Below are 21,053 nucleotides of genomic sequence, written 5' to 3' on the forward strand. Positions count from 1 at the left end.
TGTCATGCAAAACTATGCTTTGCTCTAATTGATCAAGTCAACAACCTGTACCCTGCTCTGAATCCAAAGCAAAAGCATCTTCAAATTGCTGATGTCCATGACGTCTTCGTGTGTAGATACGTCGAGCATTGGATATGCGAGGTTCTTTACTGTTAGATGATAGCCCGCACCCAAGATGGTCAATACACGGCCATATGCACTAACACGAACAGACATGCCTAAAGACGTTGCATGGTCTCTTACTATATTGATGCCTTGGTTGATCTCCTCATAGTCACAAACAGTAACAGACTGGATAACCGGACACCACTTATCCTTCAATCGGATCAGGTTGCTAAGACGAGCTCGATTCAGGTCTTCAAAATGACAACAGATTATCTGTAAGTGTTCCAGCGAGGCCGGGAGATCTTGGAATTGATATAGCCTCTCAAACTCGATTGTAATGCGTGAGAGAGTCTCAAAGTCGCGGAATGATGGATAGGTAAAGATGTGGTATGATGGATAGTCAAGAACGCTGTCTCCCGACATTTCAATTTCCTCTTGTAATTCGGGGTCATTGAGGTTGTAGTTGGAGCCGTAATTCAAGTACAGCGTCTGCAACTTTTGCCTGTGCGTTCGAAGCAATGCCTGGACAAGATCTCGCGGCGTAACCAACGGGTCGTAACCCACGTCCCACAGCCATCTGTAGCGGGTTTCAGAAGGGATGTCAAGCTTGAACACAGTCAAATGAGGACATGCATCTAGTAGCTTTTCCATCGTAGATAATGGTCTTATGCACCAGGATAATTCGGCATTTGTGTGTGTAATAACATTGGTCGCGCGAGACCCATGCGGAGTGTCTGGCACATCGCTCTCAGATGAGAATCTTTCAAACGAAGGGTACTGCATAAGAGGTATGTAGTCTTCTATGTCGACAGGGCCATCCTCGTACTGTTTATGTCTAGGGATGCCATATTAGCTGCAGTTACCCAAAGCCCGCATGTGGAAGAGCTCAAGTGACTGATGATCAAACTTGCTTAGGGTTAAGGGGAAAGGCACAGGAACCACTTACAAATGAAACGTCTTCAGTTTGGACAAGATTGAGAGATCAGCCTGCATCTCATGCATCCTCTGCATCAAAGATCGTGGTGCTTCGATTTGGGTTGTAAGGTGGAGGTGTCGTAGATTCGGCAACCGGGCCAAAATCTGCACAGCGAGCGGGTAGTAACACAACTCGGGTTCAATTTCGAAAGAATGACCTCCTATCAACGCCGAGAGCTCCATGAAGACTGCATCGTGCTCGAGAGCAGGCCAATCATAACGCACTCCATGGTCGTTGAACAGCGCAAGCTCTTTGGTCTTTTGGGCTAGCGACGGACATTCAATCACAGTTCGGAGGAAGAGTTTAAGGTGAATGAGAGGATCTGTTGTTGATTCGACTATCCGAACAGAAGTGTAAAGCGCTGGTTGCGCAACTCCGAGGAGCACGCGCGAGGTACGGCAGAGATAAAGTAGCGTTTTGACGGCATATTCATCTCCCGTGCTGAGATAAGAAGTGATGTTGATGAGCAGTTCGTTGGATAGATCCGTGATTTTAGCCATTTTTCGACAAAGGTGAAGGGCAAAATTATTGAGTAAGTGTTTACAGATGGCTGCACTACTGATGCAATAGTGTAACATATGTAGGCTTTGCGGCCTAACTTCAGCCACTCTAAGTAGGCAGCTGCGGGGCATGTTGTCTGTGCGCAATGCACGACAAACGTCTGGTTACACAAGCGGATCTTGTTCATACAACGACATTATATTCTTGAATCATCTCGACGAAATTAGGGCTTATCCTTCAGATCCTGTCATCTATGTACTGTTGAAGTAACCAGAAATAATTTTCTTTTGGATTTCTATCTAGATAACTAGGCTGATCAACGTTAGAAGTAAGGCTCGCCTGTATCGTGGAGATACCTACTGTACTTATACTCAGTGCAGCGTTAAGCAGAGGTCTCTCCAACAATGATAATCTTTCTTCTCACTCATCCCCCAGACTACTCTTCCAACATACTTCACCAGTGACGTTGTAGCAAACTGGCATTCTCAACTCCTCCAGCCCCTCGAATTCCAACCACCCCAATCTCCATTCCTACGCTTTCTTTCCACTCTTATCGTCCTCGGGCAGAGATGCCACAATGTAGAAATTGTACACAGAGTACAAGGTGCAAGCGACGCCAGCACCATAGTAAAGATTGTTGTCAAAGATTTCCGGGACCGCAAGCACCCACTGCGAGTAAGGCGTGAAAGAATTCACAGTGCCGACGATAATGACAGCAGCAAGGCCCAGCGAAGTGCCCCTTCGCGAGCCACGCTCCAGCCACAAGGCACCGGGGCCAACCGCCATGACCATGTTGGTGAAGATGGTCCATTGCATCCAGCCCTGGCGACCAACCATGTAGATGAGAGAGAGTATAGTGCCGTAGAACACGAGCAGAAGCAGCGCAGCATGAATGTAGGCTTGAAAACGCCGCGTCGCACTCTGCGACCGGCTGAACAGTCCCTCGCGCTCAACCACGATAAGCCGGTAAGTGCAATATATCTCGAGTGCACTCCAGAGCGCCAGGCCCTTGGACGTGCCTGTCAAGAAGATGTGGTTGTTGTACTTTGGTGCCTCCTGCGCCAGAAGGTAGCACCAGGTCGAGTCATGTGCCAGGTAGAAGAGATACATCCAGAGGGGAAACGGGCCCCTGCCATCCTTGTGTGTAGGATAGACACAGTAGAAGTACTCCAGAAAGCCAACTGCGCTAGCGATAGCCGTTGCTCGCAGAATACTGCCGTCGTCAGCATCCATGTTGGCAAGGATTTGCCCAAAGTATTCAGGGCCCTCCATGTTGTGTTATCCGCAGTGGGCGGAGCGCGCGGAGGACAAAGGTAAGCCGGGTGGTCTGTGGAAAGGCGCAATGGCGGGGTTGCTAAAACCTGGTGAATGGAGGGGCGAGATGGGTACAAAAAGGCATCGGCAGCAATCGGTACGGACATAGATGGACGGTCGATTACCAGTGTATCGGAGCATCGGAGCATTAGTCTCATGATATTGAATGCTTAAGCGCCCTGAAAGGCAGAAAACCCCGCATTCTAGCAGTCAATCGACCCATGTTGCATGCTGTGAACGCGAGAGCTTCGCTTGGCAGACCACGATACCCATAGCTGCAATTCATCATTACCAATCACCGGCAAATTGTCAGTAACGCTTGAAGCAGATTCAGTCCCAGCATTACTTTATGAGGTTTTGCAACGCGAGTATCCAACTAAGCATCTATGACTTGACTTAATCATCTCTCAACACCTGTCTGATTTACGCATAGTCTGAATAGAATAAAATATGTAAATTCGTCGCTCAGCGCTTAGCCAGCAGAGCCCTAGCGTCCCCCAAACGCCAAGCGTATCAAATCACTTCGTTTTCGGTCCATTTGTTGCCGGATGAGCCGGCAATTCAACAGCACTCCTATTCAGGGATAGTCCCAGTGACACATGTGAGATCCCTGACTAAATTGACTGCTTGAAATCGTGACATTATTACTAATAAAAAGAAGGTCCTAACCCTCTTTTTTACTCTCTGCAACACCCGAGTCATCCTCTACTACAATAATAGCTGGCGCGGCCGTCTCGTCGGCCGCCGCCTCGATATCGCTCCTCTTGGTGTCATCTTTCTTGCGCCTAAACGTAAACATAGCCTTGACTTTGCGTGCACCGGTGCAACAAGCGCGGTAGAGCAAAACCACAGGCCTACCCACAAAACTAGCAATAACAGCAAACCATTCGTCTGGGAAGTACCTGATAAGGACAGCCCAGGGAATACATATGAAGCCTGTGACGATACTGATGGCCCATTGTGTGCCGTCAATACCTCCAGATTTGATCTGGAAGGCGCGTCCACCAACAAAAATGATGAGGATCTGAAGGCCGATGATCATCAACACGATGCCAATGAAGAAATAGTTGCGTAACACGCCTTCGAGGACATTGAGCTTGTTGTCCAGACGCCTGTTGTTGAAGATGTTGAAGATCTGCATCCAAACAAAGCAGTTAAAGATGAGAGTGTCGAGTTCTAACTGCTTTTCGGGATTTGATAGATCGTAGTTGAGGATATCGCCACCAGCGAAGTAAAGAACGAAGATCACCGTAATCTTGTAGATGTTTTGGCCGGTGATCTGCTTCCACATAGTTGTTGTGATAAGAGGGCCTTTGCCTTGTGGTGGGCGGTCAAGAATCTTTTCGGTTGGTGGATCAGTGGCAAGGGCGAGGGCTGCAAAAGTGTCCATGATCAAGTTGACCCATAAGAGCTGTACAGCCTTGAGTACAGGCTTCATCTCGTCATCGTACACGGCAGTTACGAATGCCAGTACGACAGCGGTAATGTTTACCGTGATTTGGAACTGCTTCTGTTAGCATTGGAATTTGTGGAGGGAAAGCGGTGGAACCTACCTGAAGGAATTTTTGGACAGCATCATTGACAGCACGACCCCACATCAGGGCAGTGATGATGGAAGTGAAGTTATCGTCCATGAGAATAATCGACGATGCTTCCTTGGCAACCTCTGTTCCCGAAACCATGGAGAATCCAATATTGGCTGCCTTCAATGCAGGGGCGTCATTGGTGCCATCTCCGGTAACAGCGACGATTTCACCAAGAGTCTTGAGACGCTGGACAAGTATGCGCTTGTCTTCGGGCGAAGAACGAGCCAGTACCTGAAGTCGGGGCAAAATCTCGTCTAGTTGTTCTTCGGTCAGGCGACGGAAGTCTGGGCCTTCCATTACCAATCTGCCTTCAGTATAAATCAAGCATTCTGTCGCGATAGCTCGAGCCGTCTGCATGTTGTCGCCGGTAACCATACGAACCGTCACACCTGCGTGTTTCGCCCTGCGTACAGCATCGGGTACACCGGGACGAATGGGATCCTGAATACCAACAACGCCAAAGAATGTAAGGTCGCGCAGCAGGGAGACAAAGTCCACACTGCCTCCTTCTGTGAGCTCAACATGAGCCGGCGGCCATTGCTCAAAGTCGCGGTACACCAGTCCAATGGTCCTGAGGGATTTGTTTGCATATTCGCTGATAGAATCACTGAGGCTCTGCCGCTGGCTGTCTGTCAATGGTTCCATCTCCAAGGAGTCAAAACGGGCAACAGTAGAGGAGAAGCCGAGAAGAATCTCAGATGCTCCCTTGACTACAAGCCGGCAGGTACCATTTTGAAGCTTTAGCACAGCGCCCATGCACTTCTTGCTCGAGTCGAATGGGAACATTTGCAGCACTTGCTGGTTTTGACGGGTTTCGGACAGTGAAACAAGGCCGAGGTGGTCTTTGGCAAACTGGAGGAGGGCGGTCTCTGTCTTGGAGCCAACGAACACTGGTTTTCCATCCTCTTGGCCCTCAAAAGCCGTCGAGTTGATAGCAATGGACTGCACGAGGAGATCTTTCGCAGCCGGCGTGACTTTGGATGCCCATGCGGATACAGTTTCGTCCTTTTGCGAGTTGTTGTCCGCGTGTACGAATCTGGTATTACCGAATGTGCCCGCAACAACAGTCATGATGTTTGTTGTCTATATTCAAAGTTAGTGTCTGCTTGTATCCGCGTCTGTATACGTTACTCACCAGGGTACCGGTCTTGTCTGAGCAAATAGCAGTGGCGTTACCCATGGTTTCGCATGCTCGCAGGATCCTCACGAGATTGTTTTCCTTCAACATCTTGGTTGTCGCAAAGGCTAGCGCCAACGTCACAGCCAACGGAAGTCCTTCAGGAACAGCTACAACGATAATGGTAACTGCAACGATAAGAATGTCCATGAAAGCGGATCCTTTCTCTGAAGCGGTCCGGGTGTCGCCAGACAGTCCACCGACAAAGCGGAAGAGCAGGACAAAGAACAAGATAGCAGCAGCGGATGTTCCGAGCTTCGCAATAGCCATGGCAAGGCCACTAAGCTTCTCCTGGAGAGGGGTAGCTTCAATCTCGACACGGACGGACATCATGATACGACCAAAACTGCTGTTTTCTCCAACAGAGGTAGCCATGAAGGTGCCAAGACCCTCGAGCACCTTTGCACCCGAGATGATGAAAGGGTCGAGGTCCTTGGTAGACTGGCCAGACTCAAGGGCTTTCATGACAACCGCGCCGGGTGTCTTGCGCATAGCATCCGACTCTCCTGTGGCGGACGATTCATCGCACTTGACACCTGAGCCATCAATGAAGATGCCGTCCACAGGGATGATGTCACCAGGCTCCAAGTGTATTAGGTCTCCGGCCAACACATCGTATATGCTGATCATGACGATCCTTCCCGACCGTGTGACTTTAACATCCCGCTGTTCTTTCTTTGCGTTGAGTTTTGCGAAAGCCTGCTCCTTTTGCCAGTCATTTACAGCTGTGACGAGAACGACAATAACGATGGCGACCACGACAGCACAGCCCTCGACCCAGTCGACAGGCGGAGGAGAGCCAGGCGGATGGTCCACGCCAAATGTCTCATAGAGACCGAGTGCCAAGGATATTGCAGCTGCTACAGTAAGAACTATCAGCATTGTGTCGTTGTATGCATTCCAGACTAGTCTCCATATAGGCGTGGCTTTCTTAGGCGGGAGGGCGTTCCGGCCGTGGACTCTGATTCGATCTTCAAAGGGCTGCCCGCCGGTTGGTATTCGGTCCGATGGCTTCTCTTTGGTGGCTGTCTGCAGGTTCGTCGCTTCGTCAAAGGAAATATGTCGTGGCACTGTGCATTCATCGGCACTGAGTCCTGCGTGGATGTCTGATTGCAAGCCAGCAGCAATTCCGTGGAGACCGCCCAGAGCATGGTAGACAGCTAATGACTTTGGGTTTAGGAGTTTGCTCAGCTGTGAGGGTCGGAAAGCAAAGGGGTTGTTTGTATCCGAGGCGGCCTCTGCGCGCAGTTCTTGTTGTACGGCGGCGTCATACTCGCTGACGACGGTAGATGCGTCACTTGGTGATATCGGTGTCCGGAATGGGTCTGATGTTTGCGAGGTGATGGTGTCGGCCTGGCTTAGCGCGCGCTGCCGGGTGTTGATGTGGAGTGTGGGAGGGGCGAGCTTGCCCGTCTCCATGGTGAAGAAAGAAAGAAATCTAACAAGACAGGCCCAGTCGCTGGCAAAGGTGAAGAGAGGAGGAATAGGGTCGTGCTTGATGAGATTAGGGGCACGTGCAAATGGGACTGATGAGCGGAATTCCGGTATGGCGAGGGGTGAAGGTCAAGCCGCCATATAGTCGCTGACCTCGAGGAAGGCTGTGTAGTCGGCCCCATAACCAAGCCTACTGGGCGCTTGGGTGCGCGAAATTCATCTGGCTGATGATACAAGCTCTGCCAGAGCCCCCCGCGCTTGGCACGATGGCGCTTCTCTGTGGAGATGGGACGTCTCTCGCCGTGGGCTGCGTGACCAGGGCAGTGACCGGACCAGCCGTGGGAGACACGGGCAAAACCTGCCAGCAGCCTGCCATTGCCGCGCTGGATACCGCATTGTCTGGGAGTCGCCAAGGCTGTCGAGAATGAATGTTTTGGCGACTAGAACCTTTGGAGGCGAGATGAGCACAACACAAGCTGTCCGGTGGTCTTGGAAGGGGGCAGTGCACATCTCTCCGCGCCTGGGGGGCACGGACACCCCAGCTTCCGTCCCGACACAGGGCAGCAGAACGTGGCATCGAGCCCGCCAGAAGAGAGCGAGAGCGTAGAGGCTGCTGGGACGGGGCAAGACGGGCAAGTATCGTGAAGTTGCGATGGAACCGCCCACTGCAAGCCGATGCGCAGATCGGCCCAGGCACCCGGCCTTCTCATTGGTCGATCGTGAGGCTTAGCTGCGTGGCGCATGTGCTTAGCCTCACGGTTCAGCTGGCCAGTGATTGGGCCGAGCCACATCTTGCCACAGGCACGTGACCTGGCCGCCGCACGAGCTGTCCCGGGTCCAGAGCGCCTCTCTTATTATTATTATTATTATTATTCTAGTTTAACGTCCTTTTTCAGCCCGAAGGGCTATATAAGACGTGTAGGGTTTTTAGGCCTACAAGTATCTAAGTAGGTTGTTTCTAGCTACGATATTTAGGAGGGGTTTAGAGCGCCTCTCTTGCTTCTTCGCTTCTTCGCTTCTTCGCTCTGCCGTCTCTTTTCCTTTCAATCTGCAACAGCTTCGACTTCAGCGCTGTCTGCAGGCTGACCTCAATCTAAGAGAGAGAGAGGCTGCGAGGGGCCGTCAGTCTGCCTTGCCTTGGCACCCCCATTGGCTCGGTCTTATTCTCAGCACTTCATGTCTCGCCTTCCGCTCCAGGTCAACGCTCCGTGCACGGCGAATGCTGAAGGTTTGTGTGTGTATGCCAGGCGACATGGTGGCAAATGGCCATTTCCAGCACACCTACACTGAGCTCCGTTCAGCAGTCGTCGTCTCCACAGCCCAGCCTCGACATGGGAGGCGTATCAAGGGCAGATGACGCATGTGCCGAGGCCTGGCTCCTTGAGCATGCACCGGCTGAGACGTCATTTCGGCGACCTGCTCAGCACCCTGCTGTGCACATTCCAGGCGGATTTTCTCAGCTGGCAGCACATGCTCAAACACCAAGGCACCACGTCTTCTCGCGCTGGCTGGCTGTGTGTCTTGGTGCTTCGTTGGCAGAATTCTGGTTCGCTATCTGCTGTGCTGCCATGACAAGCACTCCCTAAGCCAAGCGCTGTTATCGCCTCCGACCAATATCGCCCCAACAAAAAGCAGAAATTTTGCCGCTCGAGAAGTCAAGCCAGAACTGCGCCGCCTTGTCGAATCCTCTAGCACTTCCCCCCCAAAGAGACCGTGACCTTGGAGTCCAGACCTCTTCACAAGCGTCTCAGCCTCGCTCTGGGTCGTCAAGCCCTTCCGTTGCGTAATAGACAATGTCTAGCGTAATCCCCCAGCCACTCTTGAAGAGTAGCAGATTGAATGTACTTACGTACCGGCCCTTCAGCCCCCTTATGTCTTGGATTGCAAACATTTCATTCTTCTGGCCATCTAAGCTCGTTGCCTTTAGTTGGCAAAGCCAAGTCCTACACAAGACAGCTCAGCACACGTGTCCATGTTCATTGGGTCCTTCATAGTGCCAACACGACGAGCTCTAAAGGGTGCAGATAGTCTCCCCTCAAGCTCCACCCGCTTGTTAGCACTCTCGTGGATGATTTCTCGCTTACGCTTCTTGCCCTGATCGATCTCAACCGCTCTCTTCCTCAACTTCAAATCGCCATGGCTGTTGACATGCAATCTCGGCTTGGCACCACCACCACCAGCGGCAACATTGTCGTTCTTCCTATGAAAGAATCCCAGCTTCGTATCCTCACTCTTTTCCGTCGCAATAGCATTGCGTGAGGTTCTCGCTGCTTTAAAGCCATTGACCGTATATGGTTTGTTGTTCTTGGTTGTATCAACGATGCTCATGCTTCGTGGTGGTGGTAGATGAGCGATGGATGTGGTCGAAGGCCGTTGGGTCTTCAATATGGAGGATTTACTCGATCTGGATGGCACTGAGAAAGAATTGGGATAGGGTGATAGGCTAAGTCTTGTCCCTAAGCCCGTTGGAACGGGCCCAGATACCATGTCTGGACTAGGGCCGAAGGGCTTACGCCGGTCAGTTGCTGGTGATGCGCGAGCACAAAGAGAGAAACTTACTTCATCATCTAGTCCGGCGTCTAGCTCGGAAGCTTTCATCCGAGGATGAGCGACCTTTTCCCTGGCTTGATTCCTGGCCTTGACACTGTCGGTACCATTGGTCCGGATTCCAGGCCCGCTTGTTTCCGACGTCTTTCTAACGTCCAGCCCCCAAGAAGCCAAAGCAAGGAGTACCTGGTAGTATGTACCCTTAGCATGACTCATTTGCGAACCACATCCAAGTAGCTTCAGATTTTCCATATCAACACGATAGTGGTCGATTTGCTGTTCCAGTACAGCAACAGCCGTCTCAATAGCCTCGTTGTTCTTCAGCAATGGCATCAAACCTTCAAGTGCCAACTGGACTAGTCGACAGCGCTGTTCAAGCGTCTTTATTGCAGTGTCCTTGATACGCTGGAACGTTGCATCTTGGGAAGATGTAGGCTGTTTTCGTAGCGCAGCCTGGCGCCTTGGGCTTATATTGTGTCCACTGCCCTTCTCAAGAAACAGCGCCTTGCGATGCTCGTTTTCTTTAGCCAGTGTGTTCCTCTTGGTGTTCATAAGATTGTGCTTCTTGGGGATGGGGTCGAGCTCATCTCGCTGTCCAATTCTTGGCTTTTTCATGTCGAGATGCATGGAGTGAGGATTTGAAGCCGTGTTGTGGTTCACTGCGATACTTGCCTTGTGCGCTTTTTTAGGTGCTTGCTTTTCGATGGCTCCCTTGAAATGTTGAAGTGTAGCTTCAGAGGCTTTCTGAGGAATTTGTTTCAATCCAGAAGACGAATCGAGAGCTTTCCTAGCAACCATGGCGGACTTTCTTGCTGCCTCTGCACTGGCGCTCATCATCTTGATTTCTGAGCCTCTGTTGACAACTTTTACCTTTTTGATAACAGGCTTAGATGCGATTCCAGAAGCCCTGGCATCGTTGATTGATTGCATGGCTGTCGGGGAGGTAGGTATTCCACGAAATCTGCCCAACCCCAAATGTTTACCAGGTAGACGCTATAAGGGGTGTTCTTGTCTGAATATAATGCGGGCTGACTTGCTATAGAATGAGCAGGGGCAAAGGTCAAGGTGAATACTCTGCTGAGTGAGTTGTAGGGTGAGTTTAGATAAGCCTGTGGCAGTGGAAGCTCAAAAGGGTGGAAACGGATCTTGAGCATAGACAAACACACCCAATTGAAAATTACGCATTGTGTACAGTGAAACGGCCAGTTTAGCAGGATCAAACAATGAGAGCGAGCCGAATAGATGGATTGAAATCAGGAAAATTCCACAATGCGCTGTGTTGATGATAGACACAGTGTCTATGCATTCAGGACAAGGCATGCTGGCCACTAGCCTGTGCAACCAAGATTTATTCTATCGGACATGCGAATGTGCGTCTAAAGTTGCCACCAAGACTTTGTACAAGGGTTTCCCCAAGCATCTGCAAGTTTCCCCGTGATATCATGCGTCGTTACTGTATCTCCAAGAGAGCCTGCGGGGTATTCACTCTCAGTTCGTATGCGGCATTTATAGCTCCTCCTTTTCGACGCCATCGATGGACATGAGCTCGGACTCGAAGACTGGCGCATGTTAGCTGAACGCTACTTGCAAGATGTCGCAGTGCGACTTACTCAGAACGCTGTTCGGAGGGATAGGGCCAGCACCGCGCGAGCCATAGGCCCAATCGGGTTGGATGGTGAGCTTCCTCTTCTCTCCCGGGCACATGTCAAGCAGACCCTGGTCCCAGCCCTTGATGACCTGGCCCTGGCCGACGGTGAAGCTCAAGGGCTCGCCGCGGCCGTAGGAAGCGTCGAATTCGGTACCGTCCGTCAGAGTTCCGCGGTAGTGAACATTGATCTTGTCGCCAGCCTGCGTCTTGCGAGTACACTTGGCAGGAGTGAGGACCTCGGTCTTGAGGTGCTGTCGACGCGGTTAGCATGCTGTGGACCGCATATGTGCCTTTGGTTTGCTGACCTCATTGTTGATGATGTCGGCCATGGCGGCCGTAGCCAGTGCGATGAGCAATGCGACCTTCATGTTTGAGGTTTGGACTGTGTATGGAGACGTTGTCTTTGGAGCTGGAGAGAGAGTAAAAAGCAAGGCAACGTTGCAATGGCTGCGCGAAGGAGGGCGGTGACCCCAAGTGGGGAAGCATGCCAAGCAGCCATCTGGCGTTAAATGAACGACTAGCAGGGATGTCGCTGGATCCCGCATAGCCCCTCGGTACCACCAACATCGACTGCGCTAGAGGCTATCATGGAGAGGCTGACATTGTACAGAGCGAATCATCTTGTTGCTCTCAAAGCTGAAGCGCCTGTCATTGTCATTTCCTCAGCTGCGCGTAAGTATCGGCATTGTGCGACAAAATCTGGCTCTATTCGTGTACTTACGTTTGTTCGGATGCAGGAGCACGAGGCGAACCCTTTTATGGTATATTAAAGAAAATTAAAACACTCACCCAAGAGTTCTAGACAATGGCGCGGAGAACAAGAACTCAAAGAGCAAGCCAAGTATCCTGGATCTACCCGTTGGGTTGAACAATGTGGTTTGGTACACAGACAGTGTAGCGCGCAGACTCCTTGAGTGTCGACTGCACCTTCACCAGTGTCCGTTGCGCATGACTGTTTATGGAGGGGGTATCGCATCAATATCGGGTATATATTGTTGGATGATATAAACAAATCTCAAGCAAAATGTGCATTAATGCCCGGGCGATGATGTGGGCAGGTTGCAAACAACTCGGACTAGCTCAGCTCGGCATAATCTTCTATTCACATGCTTCTGGTACCTTGCGTCCAAACAATGGGAGATACAATTGGTTTCAAAGTCATGTGTGCCGGTATAAAGAGAGCCATGCTGCTTGCTATCCAGTAGCACCAGAGTAGGCTGGCCAAGCGCTATGCGGCCGATAAAAGTATAGACTATGCAAAACCAAGCAAGCGTCATCATCGTGCACCAAAGTATCCACCAAATAAAAAGACTAAGCCTACCCTGGGAGAAAAGACGGCAGCATTACATCAATAGTAAGTACCCTTTTTCAGCCCAATCATGCCCTCTTCTCTCCCCTTGCTCTTAACCGCCTTCAGCCCAAAGTCCCTCAGCTCTCCATCGTTCAAAAACGTGTTGGCAAGCTCGGCAGCAACATCGAAACCCGTCTTCCTTGGCCCTGACGTGTTGGAGCAGTTGAAACTGCCAAATACCGGTAGAGCTGTTGCGATGCCCGGGAAATGGACCTCTTTAATAGCTTGTCCTTTGCAGTCGAATCGTGTGTACAGAGTGCACACAGTACCCTCGTCAGGACCAAGTGACTCGATGCCCGCCGGACTGCCTTGAATGTGACATTCTATGTTGGGTTGCGTCCAGCTGCATATTCCGGCGAAGTTTGGTTGTGTGCATGTATAGTATGCCCCTGGAAGGCCACGTCGGGCGAGGTGGCGGGATACTGAAGATGCTGAAGTTGTGTAGAATATCGAGAAGAGGGTGACTAAGATGATGGCAATGGTAGACATGTCGGGATCTGGTTGGAGGATGGTGGCGATGATGATTAAGAATTACTTCGAGAAAGAACTTGTTTGGGCTTGCGTGTATGCGTTTGCGTTTGCGTACGCGTACATGCAACCTCCACAGGACTGAGCTTGCTGTTTCAGTTGGCTTTATGAAGATTGGGAGATTTGCAGGACCGTGCCCTGCTTCTTTGTTAGCTATGTTGGACGTGACCGAACCCATGCGCAACGTTGCACGAAAAGGAGAGTTTAGCACTATGCATACCTCTAAGCAAACTTGACGCTTACTGTGTCTAGCACAAAAAAATCAATAAAGTCGGTCCGTTGCTGCCAGCAATTATTGGCAGAAGGAATGCGATGTGTGATGGGTAACTCCATGGCGACGTATTCGCCGCGGGTGCTCAACAGGCCATGCGAAAACAAACTGTATATGCAGGGAACGAAGCGTCAAAATACCGAAAACTGTCGGAAACTGGAGAAGGGCGAGGGTAATATGTGCTATGGTGATCCAGGCGCGAGCCGCGGTCATGGGGCGGCTGGGGGTGGGCAGGGCTGTGTGAAACGTCGATCCGGCGGGGCTAAGGATGGATGCGACCAAGAAGGTCGCAGTACTCACCAGGCGGATGACCAAGTGGCATTACACCCGCATTATCGCGCGGTCAGATGGCGAGGGAACCTAGCTAGTACCGTCAATGTGCAGCTGCCAAGCTGTCGTTGCCGGTAGGAGTTTGCATTTGGCTTGACAGCTATGACATGGATTGGTGGATAAGTAAGTATGATCGTCAGGCACGGAGCTCCCGCACGGCTGTAGCTGGCTGCACGCTGGTGACGCAACCGTGGCGGCCCCCCGGTATGAAAAATGTTCCAGTTGCATTCTTTATTTAGTCCTTTTGCGACCTGTTCAGACAACATGTTCGTTATGGGCGTCGTTGCAATCTGAAGGCAGCTCATTCTACTTGAGTACGGGCCGAGTCGATGTGCAAACCCCAACGCTTGGGTTGGACCGTCATATGTTGGGTGGGATAGAGTTGGTCAGCTGAGTAATTTCCCAGACTAAGTTTGAATTCATTTCTCTCCAGTCTGCTATTCAAAAGAAGTCGTGCGTAACAGGCCTAGCTCGGGTTCGGGTTGTTCACTTGAGGGTATCCCGTCTGGGATTTGCGACAGACTTGCCGGAACTGTGCATATGTATCTTGGCCCCACTTTGCACCAGACACGAAGAGGGTGACTGCGTGTGCAAAGCAGTGCTTCTGGCTTGGTCTGGAGAGTGAATGATCGAATTGGGTCGTCAGCCACGTGCCTCCCGGACGCAAGCAACGACTTGGCAACGCTCTTGGCAGGCCCGAGAGCATGGTAGCTCTTGGTTTTATCTGATAGCATATGGAGCGAAGGCCTGGCCAGAGGATTACAGAGCCGCTTGGAGTGTGTGCGAAACGCTTGAGAACCACCGTGTTGGAGATGGGCGCCATAAGTAGCATTGAGCACGTTTCGTGACTCGACCAAAGCTGGATGCCGTTGCTGCCAGGCATTCACGTAGCAACGCGTCGTCACGCCGCCGGCGAAATCAATGTGATTTGAGATTGCCCCAGGACGGCGGGCAAGGCCTCGGGCCGGTCAGCGTTGCGCAGCATTATTGCGCATGCTCCACGAGGAGTTGCGGTCTCCGAAGCGATAAAACGCGGTACGTTTTGGCTAGACCAGACTGGGGCGGGTCGGGATGATTCAAAGCAGACGCTCAGACGAGTTTCGTACGGCCATTGGGCTGCGGGACGGTGGGTTGAAGAGGCCGTGCCGAACACGGGCTGCGTGCGTATATGTGCGTATGCTGAGTGCAGAGCGAAGAGATGAAGGGACTCCAGACCCGATGAGGCATGGCAGAACCGCCGGGGAAAAGGGCCCGAGCTCCGTCGGGGTCGGGCCGAGTGAGCCGCCAGCACCAGCACAAAACCTCCGCGCCACGTCCCGACCCAACACATATACGGACGGGCACACGGCATGTTGATAGCCCGGAGAAGACAGCTGTGCTGCATGCGCCCTGCGTTTGCTGTTCGTTTCTGCCAGAGCGCCGCTGCGATGGAGAAGCGCGACTATGCGGTATGCCAGTCATCCATCATCTACATGCCTCTCCACGGTGGTGACTGCGGACGGCGCTGACGGGTGCAGGCTGCGGTCGCGGCGCTGAACACGCTGCAGTCCAACTTTTCCATTGTCGATGCCATCCGGAAGTCCGGCCGCGGCATGAACAAACAGGCGATACCAGAAATGATCGAGTGGTGTCGCAAAACCGGATATGAGGTGTGCGGCTCCCACCAACCCCGCATCAGGCCCACGACTGACTAAACATACAGCCCGCCGACTTCGATCGACTGAGGCCCGTCCACATTGCCGGCACCAAGGGCAAAGGCTCCACAAGCGCCTTCATCTCGTCGATTCTCTCGCAGTACACGTCTCCTTGTGCGCCACAGGCCACGCCCCCCTCCAAGATCGGGCTCTACACCTCGCCGCACCTGCGCTTCGTGCGCGAGCGCATCCAGATCGACAATGAGCCCATCTCAGAGGAAAAGTTTGCCAAGTACTTCTTCGAGGTATGGGACAGGCTCGAGGCGGCGGCCAAAACAGAAGGCTCGCCTGCAGACGTGCCGACAAAGCCCGTATACTTTCGCTATCTGACACTCATGGCGCTGCACGCATACCTCAACGAAGGTGTCGACTCGGCCGTCATAGAGTGCGGCATTGGCGGCGAATATGATAGCACCAACATCTTGACCACGCCCACCGTTACAGCCGTGACCAGCTTGGGCATAGATCATACGGCGATGCTAGGCTCCACGCTTCCCGAGATCGCGTGGCACAAGGCTGGAATCTTCAAGGAGGGCAGCGTTGCCATGACGGTGCGCCAAAAAGACGAAGCAATGAAAGTGCTACAGGAGCGAGCCGCGGAAAAGGGCGCGAAGCTGCACATTGTCGACGTGCACCCAAGACTGGCAAACAACGAAATCAAACTTGGACTGGGCGCTGCATTCCAAAAGATCAACGCATCAGTAGCCATTGCTGCCGCAGCTGCTCATCTGCGTGCGCTCGGCCACTCGTCCATCCCAGACCCGACGGCTGTTCCACACATTGAACTCCCCCCCGAGTTTGTTCGTGGTCTGGAACAGGTGCGCTGGGCGGGCCGATGCGAGATACGGCGCGAGCCCAATGTCGCATGGCACATTGATGGCGGGCATACCATGGAGAGCATCGAGGTGACTGGCCAGTGGTTTGCCGAGCAGATCAAAGCTGCTACTTCAACGTCGGCATTTGATTCTCAGATTCCCCGGATCCTCATCTTCAACCAGCAAACGCGAGATGCAGGTGCGCTGGCCAAGGCCCTGTATGCGACTCTGCAGAGCGGCATGACTTGGGGCTCAACGTCGCCCTTTAGTCATGCCATCTTCACGACCAACCAGACGTTCAGCGAGGGCTACAAGCCTGACCTGGTGGCCATCAACACCAACCAGCAAGAGGTCGACAGCCTAGCTGTGCAGAAGGCGCTTGCAAGCACATGGTCGGAGATTGACAGCACGGCAGAAGTGCATGTGCTGCGTACAATCGAAGAAGCGGTTGCGACGGCGAGAAAAGTAGCACGCAGCTACGCGACGAGGGCGGGTGCTGAAGCTGAAGTTATGGTGCTGGTGACTGGCAGCCTGCATCTAGTTGGCGGTGCGCTGGAGGTACTGGAAACAGAGACGACGCGATAGCCATAGGGCAGAAGCAATTCATCCGTTCATTGCGAAAGTACGTGGCCATGGTGCACCAGTGTCGTTTGCTAGTGTGCTCCGGGACGAGAATGAGAAGGAGGGTGAGAATGAGTCTGACTCAGCCAACAGCCGGGCATGCAAAAATCGAACGAGATGAACTAAGCATGTGAGAGCAGCACAGCGACAGTGACAGCGCCCACACAACAAGGCTTGACGGCATTGGTGCTCGTCTTGGTACGCAGGAGCTTCGGGAAACATCGGAATGTTTTGACGAGCGCCCACCGGCCGCGCATCCTCGCAGCCTGTTAAGCACCTGCACCCGACATGGCTGGCGGTGGCTATGTTGTAGTAGGCGACGAAGAAGAAGAAGAAGAAGAAGAAGAAGAAGAAAAAGAGTCGACAAGTGTCTTGCAGGCCAGGTCTCTGAAGACACAGGGCGTCAGCGGGTGAGCGGCTGTGCGCGTGCAGAGTGTGGCGCTGGAGGCTGGAGGGCGGGGGCTCTGGGGTGGGTGGGTGTCTTGGCGCGGCTGTGTGGTTGGCCAGCGCCAAAGCACAAGAGCCGCTAGCCGTCGACGAACTAGCTCGCCCAGAGGTCATATAGCCCGTCCCCGTCCCCCATCATCATCATACACATCTCCACGTCATCTTTGCAGCCCGTCTGCTGTTTTTTTCTCTCAGCCCGTTTCCAGTCCGGCTGTCCTCTGCCAGCACGAGAGGTTTTTTTCCAGCCATTGCTGTTCCTCAACAGCATACGTTTTGTGCCAAACATGAACTGCCCTTCTAGAACTGACGACGATATCCTCTGGCATCCCGGATGGAATCAGAACCCACCACGCTTTGCGCCCGATCTCACAACCTGCGCCGATCTCAACGGCATTGCAAATGCGAGGGAATTGGGCGAGGCAGATCGACTGTGCAACCCACAGAACCTCCGGCCCTGCAATCCATATCATGTCAATGGCCAAGAGATAGAAAAAGACAAGCCCATAACCATGGGCGAGGGTGCCAAAGGGTCCCCTAAAGGTGAGTACTTTCCCTTACAAAAACCCTACAACATCGGGTGTGCACACCACGCTGACGTGTTCCTTTCTTTTTTGCTCCTGCAGGACCTTGCACCCGAACAACCTCGCATGTGACCGAGTACCCAGCTGGCCTCACCGACACCATCATGGCCTGGGCCAAATGGCTAGCCTCTGTGCTCTGCACCGCAGTCTTAATTTCCCACGTTAGTGGCAATGTAGCTGCCCCCAAATTCCTGCTTTCTCAGGGTAAGTATGTCCATTTGTCCACGGATGGTGTGCTTTCCCATAGTAACCCTGTACAGAAGCCTCGATGCCACGGCTGCCGAGACGCAGCACTTGTGAAGATGGCAAAGCGCATCCCGACTACGATCTACCTCTCCATGTCGGCGGTCTCTTCATCATCCTGTTTGTATCAGGAACGGGATGTGCCTTTCCCATGCTTGTGCTCAAGTTTCCGCGCCTGCGCATCCCTCCATCCTTCCTCTTTGGCGCCAAGCACTTCGGCACCGGTGTACTAGTCGCAACAGCCTTTGTGCACCTGCTTCCTACGGCCTTTGATTCGCTGGGCGATCCATGTCTGTCGAGTTTCTGGACTACCGACTATCAGGCCATGCCCGGCGCCATCATGCTGGCTAGCGTCTTTTTTGTTACCTTGATTGAAATGATATTTTCTCCAGCGCGCCATGTCTGCGGCGGAAATGAGGGCGTGGCTGCTGTATCGCGCCAAACCCAAGAGCCCAAGGCTGAGACGAAGCAGCAACCTGACACACCGCCGCCCGCCCTGGAACGCACTGATTCCAACTCGAGCTTGCGCGTGCGCGATCTCGGTGCCTTGAAAGGCAGAGTCGGAAGCATCAGCAGAACACTGTCCCGATACCGCGAAGACGGCCAGAGACTCGACGCAATTGAATCCGTCGAAGGATCAGAATCTGAAGAGGCAGCTGTTGCACACCGCAAGTTGGAGAGCGACGACCATGTCACTCCACCAGACCATGAAAAGGGCGAGCACGGACACCTTCTCTCGCCCGAGCAGATTCACAGGAAAGCAATTATGCAGGTTTTTCTTCTGGAAATGGGCATCTTGTTCCACAGCATCTTCATTGGCATGTCGCTTGCTGTGTCGGTGGGCAACGACTTTACCGTCTTGCTCATCGCCATTGTGTTCCACCGTGAGATTGCCCTGACGCTATTGCATAGATTATACTGCATGCTGACTGATACACGACAGAAACCTTTGAAGGTCTTGCACTTGGCGTGCGCATTGCAGACGTCAAATGGAAGCCCAAAGCCCTTCAGCCATGGCTCATGGCTCTCGCCTATGGCTGCACGTACGTCTAGACTCTCCTTGATAGCACACGCTTTGTACTTACTAGCTGCAGCACTCCGGGCGGCATGGCCATTGGCATCGCAACCCACACGCTGTACTCTCCCGATTCAGAAATCGGCCTCTTGGTCGTGGGCATCATGAACGCCATTTCGGCGGGGTTCCTCGTCTATGCGTCTCTGGTCGAACTCATGTCGGAGGATTTCCTCAGCGACGAGAGCTGGAAGGTGTTGACGGGCAAGCGCAGGGTGTATGCTTGTCTGTTAGTGTTTGTAGGCGCCTTTTTGATGAGTTTGGTGGGCGCCTGGGCGTAGATGTCCCCGACGAGACGATGGATTGATCGAGTCGACTGTTGCTGGAGGGAGATGCTAAGAAATTGTCCAAGAATATGTTGTGTGAAGATGGGTTGATCCAGTGGATCGTTGCTGGAGGGGGACGTTGACAAATTGCCAAACAACTTGTTGTGCGAAGATGCTAATCAAACTTCCAATTAAACGGTAAATAGAAATTCTGTACATTTGAAGTCTTGCAGAGAGAGATATTTTACATACAATCACAGCTGCTCTACACACTCGGCTAGTATCTGGCACAGGGGAAACTCCAACTCACCATTCCCGTATTCGTATACACCCTCGCCACCAGCCACAGCATTCACATTCTTCCTCATAACCAGCTGTCCCCTCGTCTGCACCGACCACCTGACCACACCATCCTCGACCCCCATCAACGGCTCGTCTGCTGTTGCTGCTGCTGCTGCTGTCCCCGTACCCGCAGGCAACACCAACAAGCCTGAATTGGCAGAAGATGGCGTCTGCCGTGCCGCAAAAACACAAGGCGCCTTCCACACCTCCTTTACCACGCCTCTAAACCCCTCAAGCCGCTGCTTGTCCCCCAGAAAAACCCCAAATCCAAACTTGGTCGTCGTCATTGCATTCTCCACGGCAAATTTGTGCCCAACATGTAGCGCGACGCGCACATGGCCGTGCTTGGACATGATGTCTCGATCGAGGAGCTGTGTAAGCGTGCGAGCCATGTCGAGGGGCACCAGCGCGGCTTTCCGCTTGTTATTCTTGCTCTTGAGCGCGCCGTCCAGCGGGTCCCAGAGCACGTGGATATCGTACTTTGCTACTTTTCTCAGCCACGGATGCAGTTTGGCTAGTTTGCGGAGATGCGTGGCTATTTTCTTGTCCCAGTCGCCTTGGGTGAAGGTGTTGATGCGGCCTTTGAAGTGCACCGCGATTTGCAGCGACACGCCGTTGTTGAGCAGCCACGAGGCGTACTCGCGCACCTCGAGGTAGCGGGTGAGGGGCAGGGCGAGCAGCCCGGTTGATCCATGGTGGATGGGACAGATTTGCACGGTTGTGTGTTTGCAGAGGAATGTCTTGAGTTGCAGGGGGAGGTGCAGGTTCATGGGTCGCGAGTCGGCACCAGGGGTAGAAAGGTAGGTGTAGATTTCGTTGCGGAGCTCTGGGGGAAGATCCGGGAACAAGAGGTTTGGCTCTGAATGCATCTTGTGTGATGGTTGGTGTTTCTCCAGGACAGGATGGATACAGGGCCGTTGGATACGTGGATTACCCGTTTGCTCACGCAGATGCCAACGGGGTAACCTTGCTGAGTCGGACTCGCGGGACGTGCAAGTAGTAGAAGCTGATGTAGACACTTGGAGACTGTTGTAAACAGGGACCGTATTGGAGATTCAACCCTGGCTTCCTGTGGAGCGGCCTTGGGCACAACGGTTGATCAGACAATACAACAACAGCCGTGCGTGAACGACCAATCACGTGATGGCGTTGCCTGTTGCCCGGGGTGAAGACGGCAAGCCGCACGGCTTCCAAGACGTCAGTG

General features: G+C 52.8%; 10 protein-coding genes across 10 annotated transcripts; 3 read left to right on the forward strand and 7 right to left on the reverse strand.

Annotated features, from left to right (window-relative positions):
* Positions 1-24: 24 nt before the first annotated feature.
* SETTUDRAFT_99548 (uncharacterized protein) lies at positions 25-1,581 on the reverse strand (the record flags this gene model as incomplete). The annotated part of the gene is made up of 3 exons (XM_008032915.1): positions 25-940; positions 1,052-1,185; positions 1,306-1,581. 3 exons carry the CDS (start codon positions 1,579-1,581, stop codon positions 25-27), a joined length of 1,326 nt encoding a protein of 441 aa, XP_008031106.1.
* Positions 1,582-2,113: 532 nt separating this feature from the next.
* On the reverse strand, positions 2,114-2,854 carry SETTUDRAFT_24114 (uncharacterized protein; the record flags this gene model as incomplete). The annotated part of the gene is made up of 1 exon (XM_008032452.1): positions 2,114-2,854. One exon carries the CDS (start codon positions 2,852-2,854, stop codon positions 2,114-2,116), a length of 741 nt encoding a protein of 246 aa, XP_008030643.1.
* Positions 2,855-3,488: 634 nt separating this feature from the next.
* Positions 3,489-7,487, reverse strand: SETTUDRAFT_166100 (uncharacterized protein). The gene is made up of 3 exons (XM_008032916.1): positions 5,618-7,487; positions 4,450-5,565; positions 3,489-4,400 (listed from the first exon to the last, which is right to left on the reverse strand). Exons 1-3 carry the CDS (start codon positions 7,076-7,078, stop codon positions 3,561-3,563), a joined length of 3,417 nt encoding a protein of 1,138 aa, XP_008031107.1. The 5' UTR covers positions 7,079-7,487; the 3' UTR covers positions 3,489-3,560.
* Positions 7,488-8,049: 562 nt separating this feature from the next.
* SETTUDRAFT_166101 (uncharacterized protein) lies at positions 8,050-8,791 on the forward strand. The gene has a single exon (XM_008032917.1). The coding sequence runs from the start codon at positions 8,356-8,358 to the stop codon at positions 8,677-8,679; it is 324 nt and encodes a 107-aa protein (XP_008031108.1). The 5' UTR covers positions 8,050-8,355; the 3' UTR covers positions 8,680-8,791.
* A 225-nt stretch (positions 8,792-9,016) lies between these two features.
* Positions 9,017-10,570, reverse strand: SETTUDRAFT_35551 (uncharacterized protein; the record flags this gene model as incomplete). Its single annotated transcript, XM_008032514.1, has 1 exon — positions 9,017-10,570. The coding sequence occupies one exon, from the start codon at positions 10,568-10,570 to the stop codon at positions 9,017-9,019; it is 1,554 nt and encodes a 517-aa protein (XP_008030705.1).
* A 576-nt stretch (positions 10,571-11,146) lies between these two features.
* On the reverse strand, positions 11,147-11,656 carry SETTUDRAFT_24117 (uncharacterized protein; the record flags this gene model as incomplete). Its single annotated transcript, XM_008032453.1, has 3 exons — positions 11,147-11,199; positions 11,251-11,539; positions 11,594-11,656. 3 exons carry the CDS (start codon positions 11,654-11,656, stop codon positions 11,147-11,149), a joined length of 405 nt encoding a protein of 134 aa, XP_008030644.1.
* A 980-nt stretch (positions 11,657-12,636) lies between these two features.
* Positions 12,637-13,128, reverse strand: SETTUDRAFT_35553 (uncharacterized protein; the record flags this gene model as incomplete). Its single annotated transcript, XM_008032515.1, has 1 exon — positions 12,637-13,128. One exon carries the CDS (start codon positions 13,126-13,128, stop codon positions 12,637-12,639), a length of 492 nt encoding a protein of 163 aa, XP_008030706.1.
* A 2,067-nt stretch (positions 13,129-15,195) lies between these two features.
* SETTUDRAFT_99403 (uncharacterized protein) lies at positions 15,196-16,862 on the forward strand (the record flags this gene model as incomplete). The annotated part of the gene is made up of 3 exons (XM_008032918.1): positions 15,196-15,216; positions 15,286-15,417; positions 15,471-16,862. The coding sequence occupies 3 exons, from the start codon at positions 15,196-15,198 to the stop codon at positions 16,860-16,862; spliced, it is 1,545 nt and encodes a 514-aa protein (XP_008031109.1).
* Positions 16,863-17,629: 767 nt separating this feature from the next.
* Positions 17,630-19,522, forward strand: SETTUDRAFT_98753 (uncharacterized protein; the record flags this gene model as incomplete). The annotated part of the gene is made up of 5 exons (XM_008032919.1): positions 17,630-17,885; positions 17,969-18,130; positions 18,187-19,053; positions 19,113-19,212; positions 19,264-19,522. The coding sequence occupies 5 exons, from the start codon at positions 17,630-17,632 to the stop codon at positions 19,520-19,522; spliced, it is 1,644 nt and encodes a 547-aa protein (XP_008031110.1).
* Positions 19,523-19,761: 239 nt separating this feature from the next.
* SETTUDRAFT_157628 (uncharacterized protein) lies at positions 19,762-20,718 on the reverse strand (the record flags this gene model as incomplete). Its single annotated transcript, XM_008032920.1, has 2 exons — positions 19,762-19,964; positions 20,040-20,718. The coding sequence occupies 2 exons, from the start codon at positions 20,716-20,718 to the stop codon at positions 19,762-19,764; spliced, it is 882 nt and encodes a 293-aa protein (XP_008031111.1).
* Positions 20,719-21,053: the final 335 nt, after the last annotated feature.

The sequence above is a fragment of the Exserohilum turcica genome, assembly GCF_000359705.1.
Source record: "Exserohilum turcica Et28A unplaced genomic scaffold SETTUscaffold_8, whole genome shotgun sequence".
Taxonomy (NCBI): domain Eukaryota; kingdom Fungi; phylum Ascomycota; class Dothideomycetes; order Pleosporales; family Pleosporaceae; genus Exserohilum; species Exserohilum turcicum.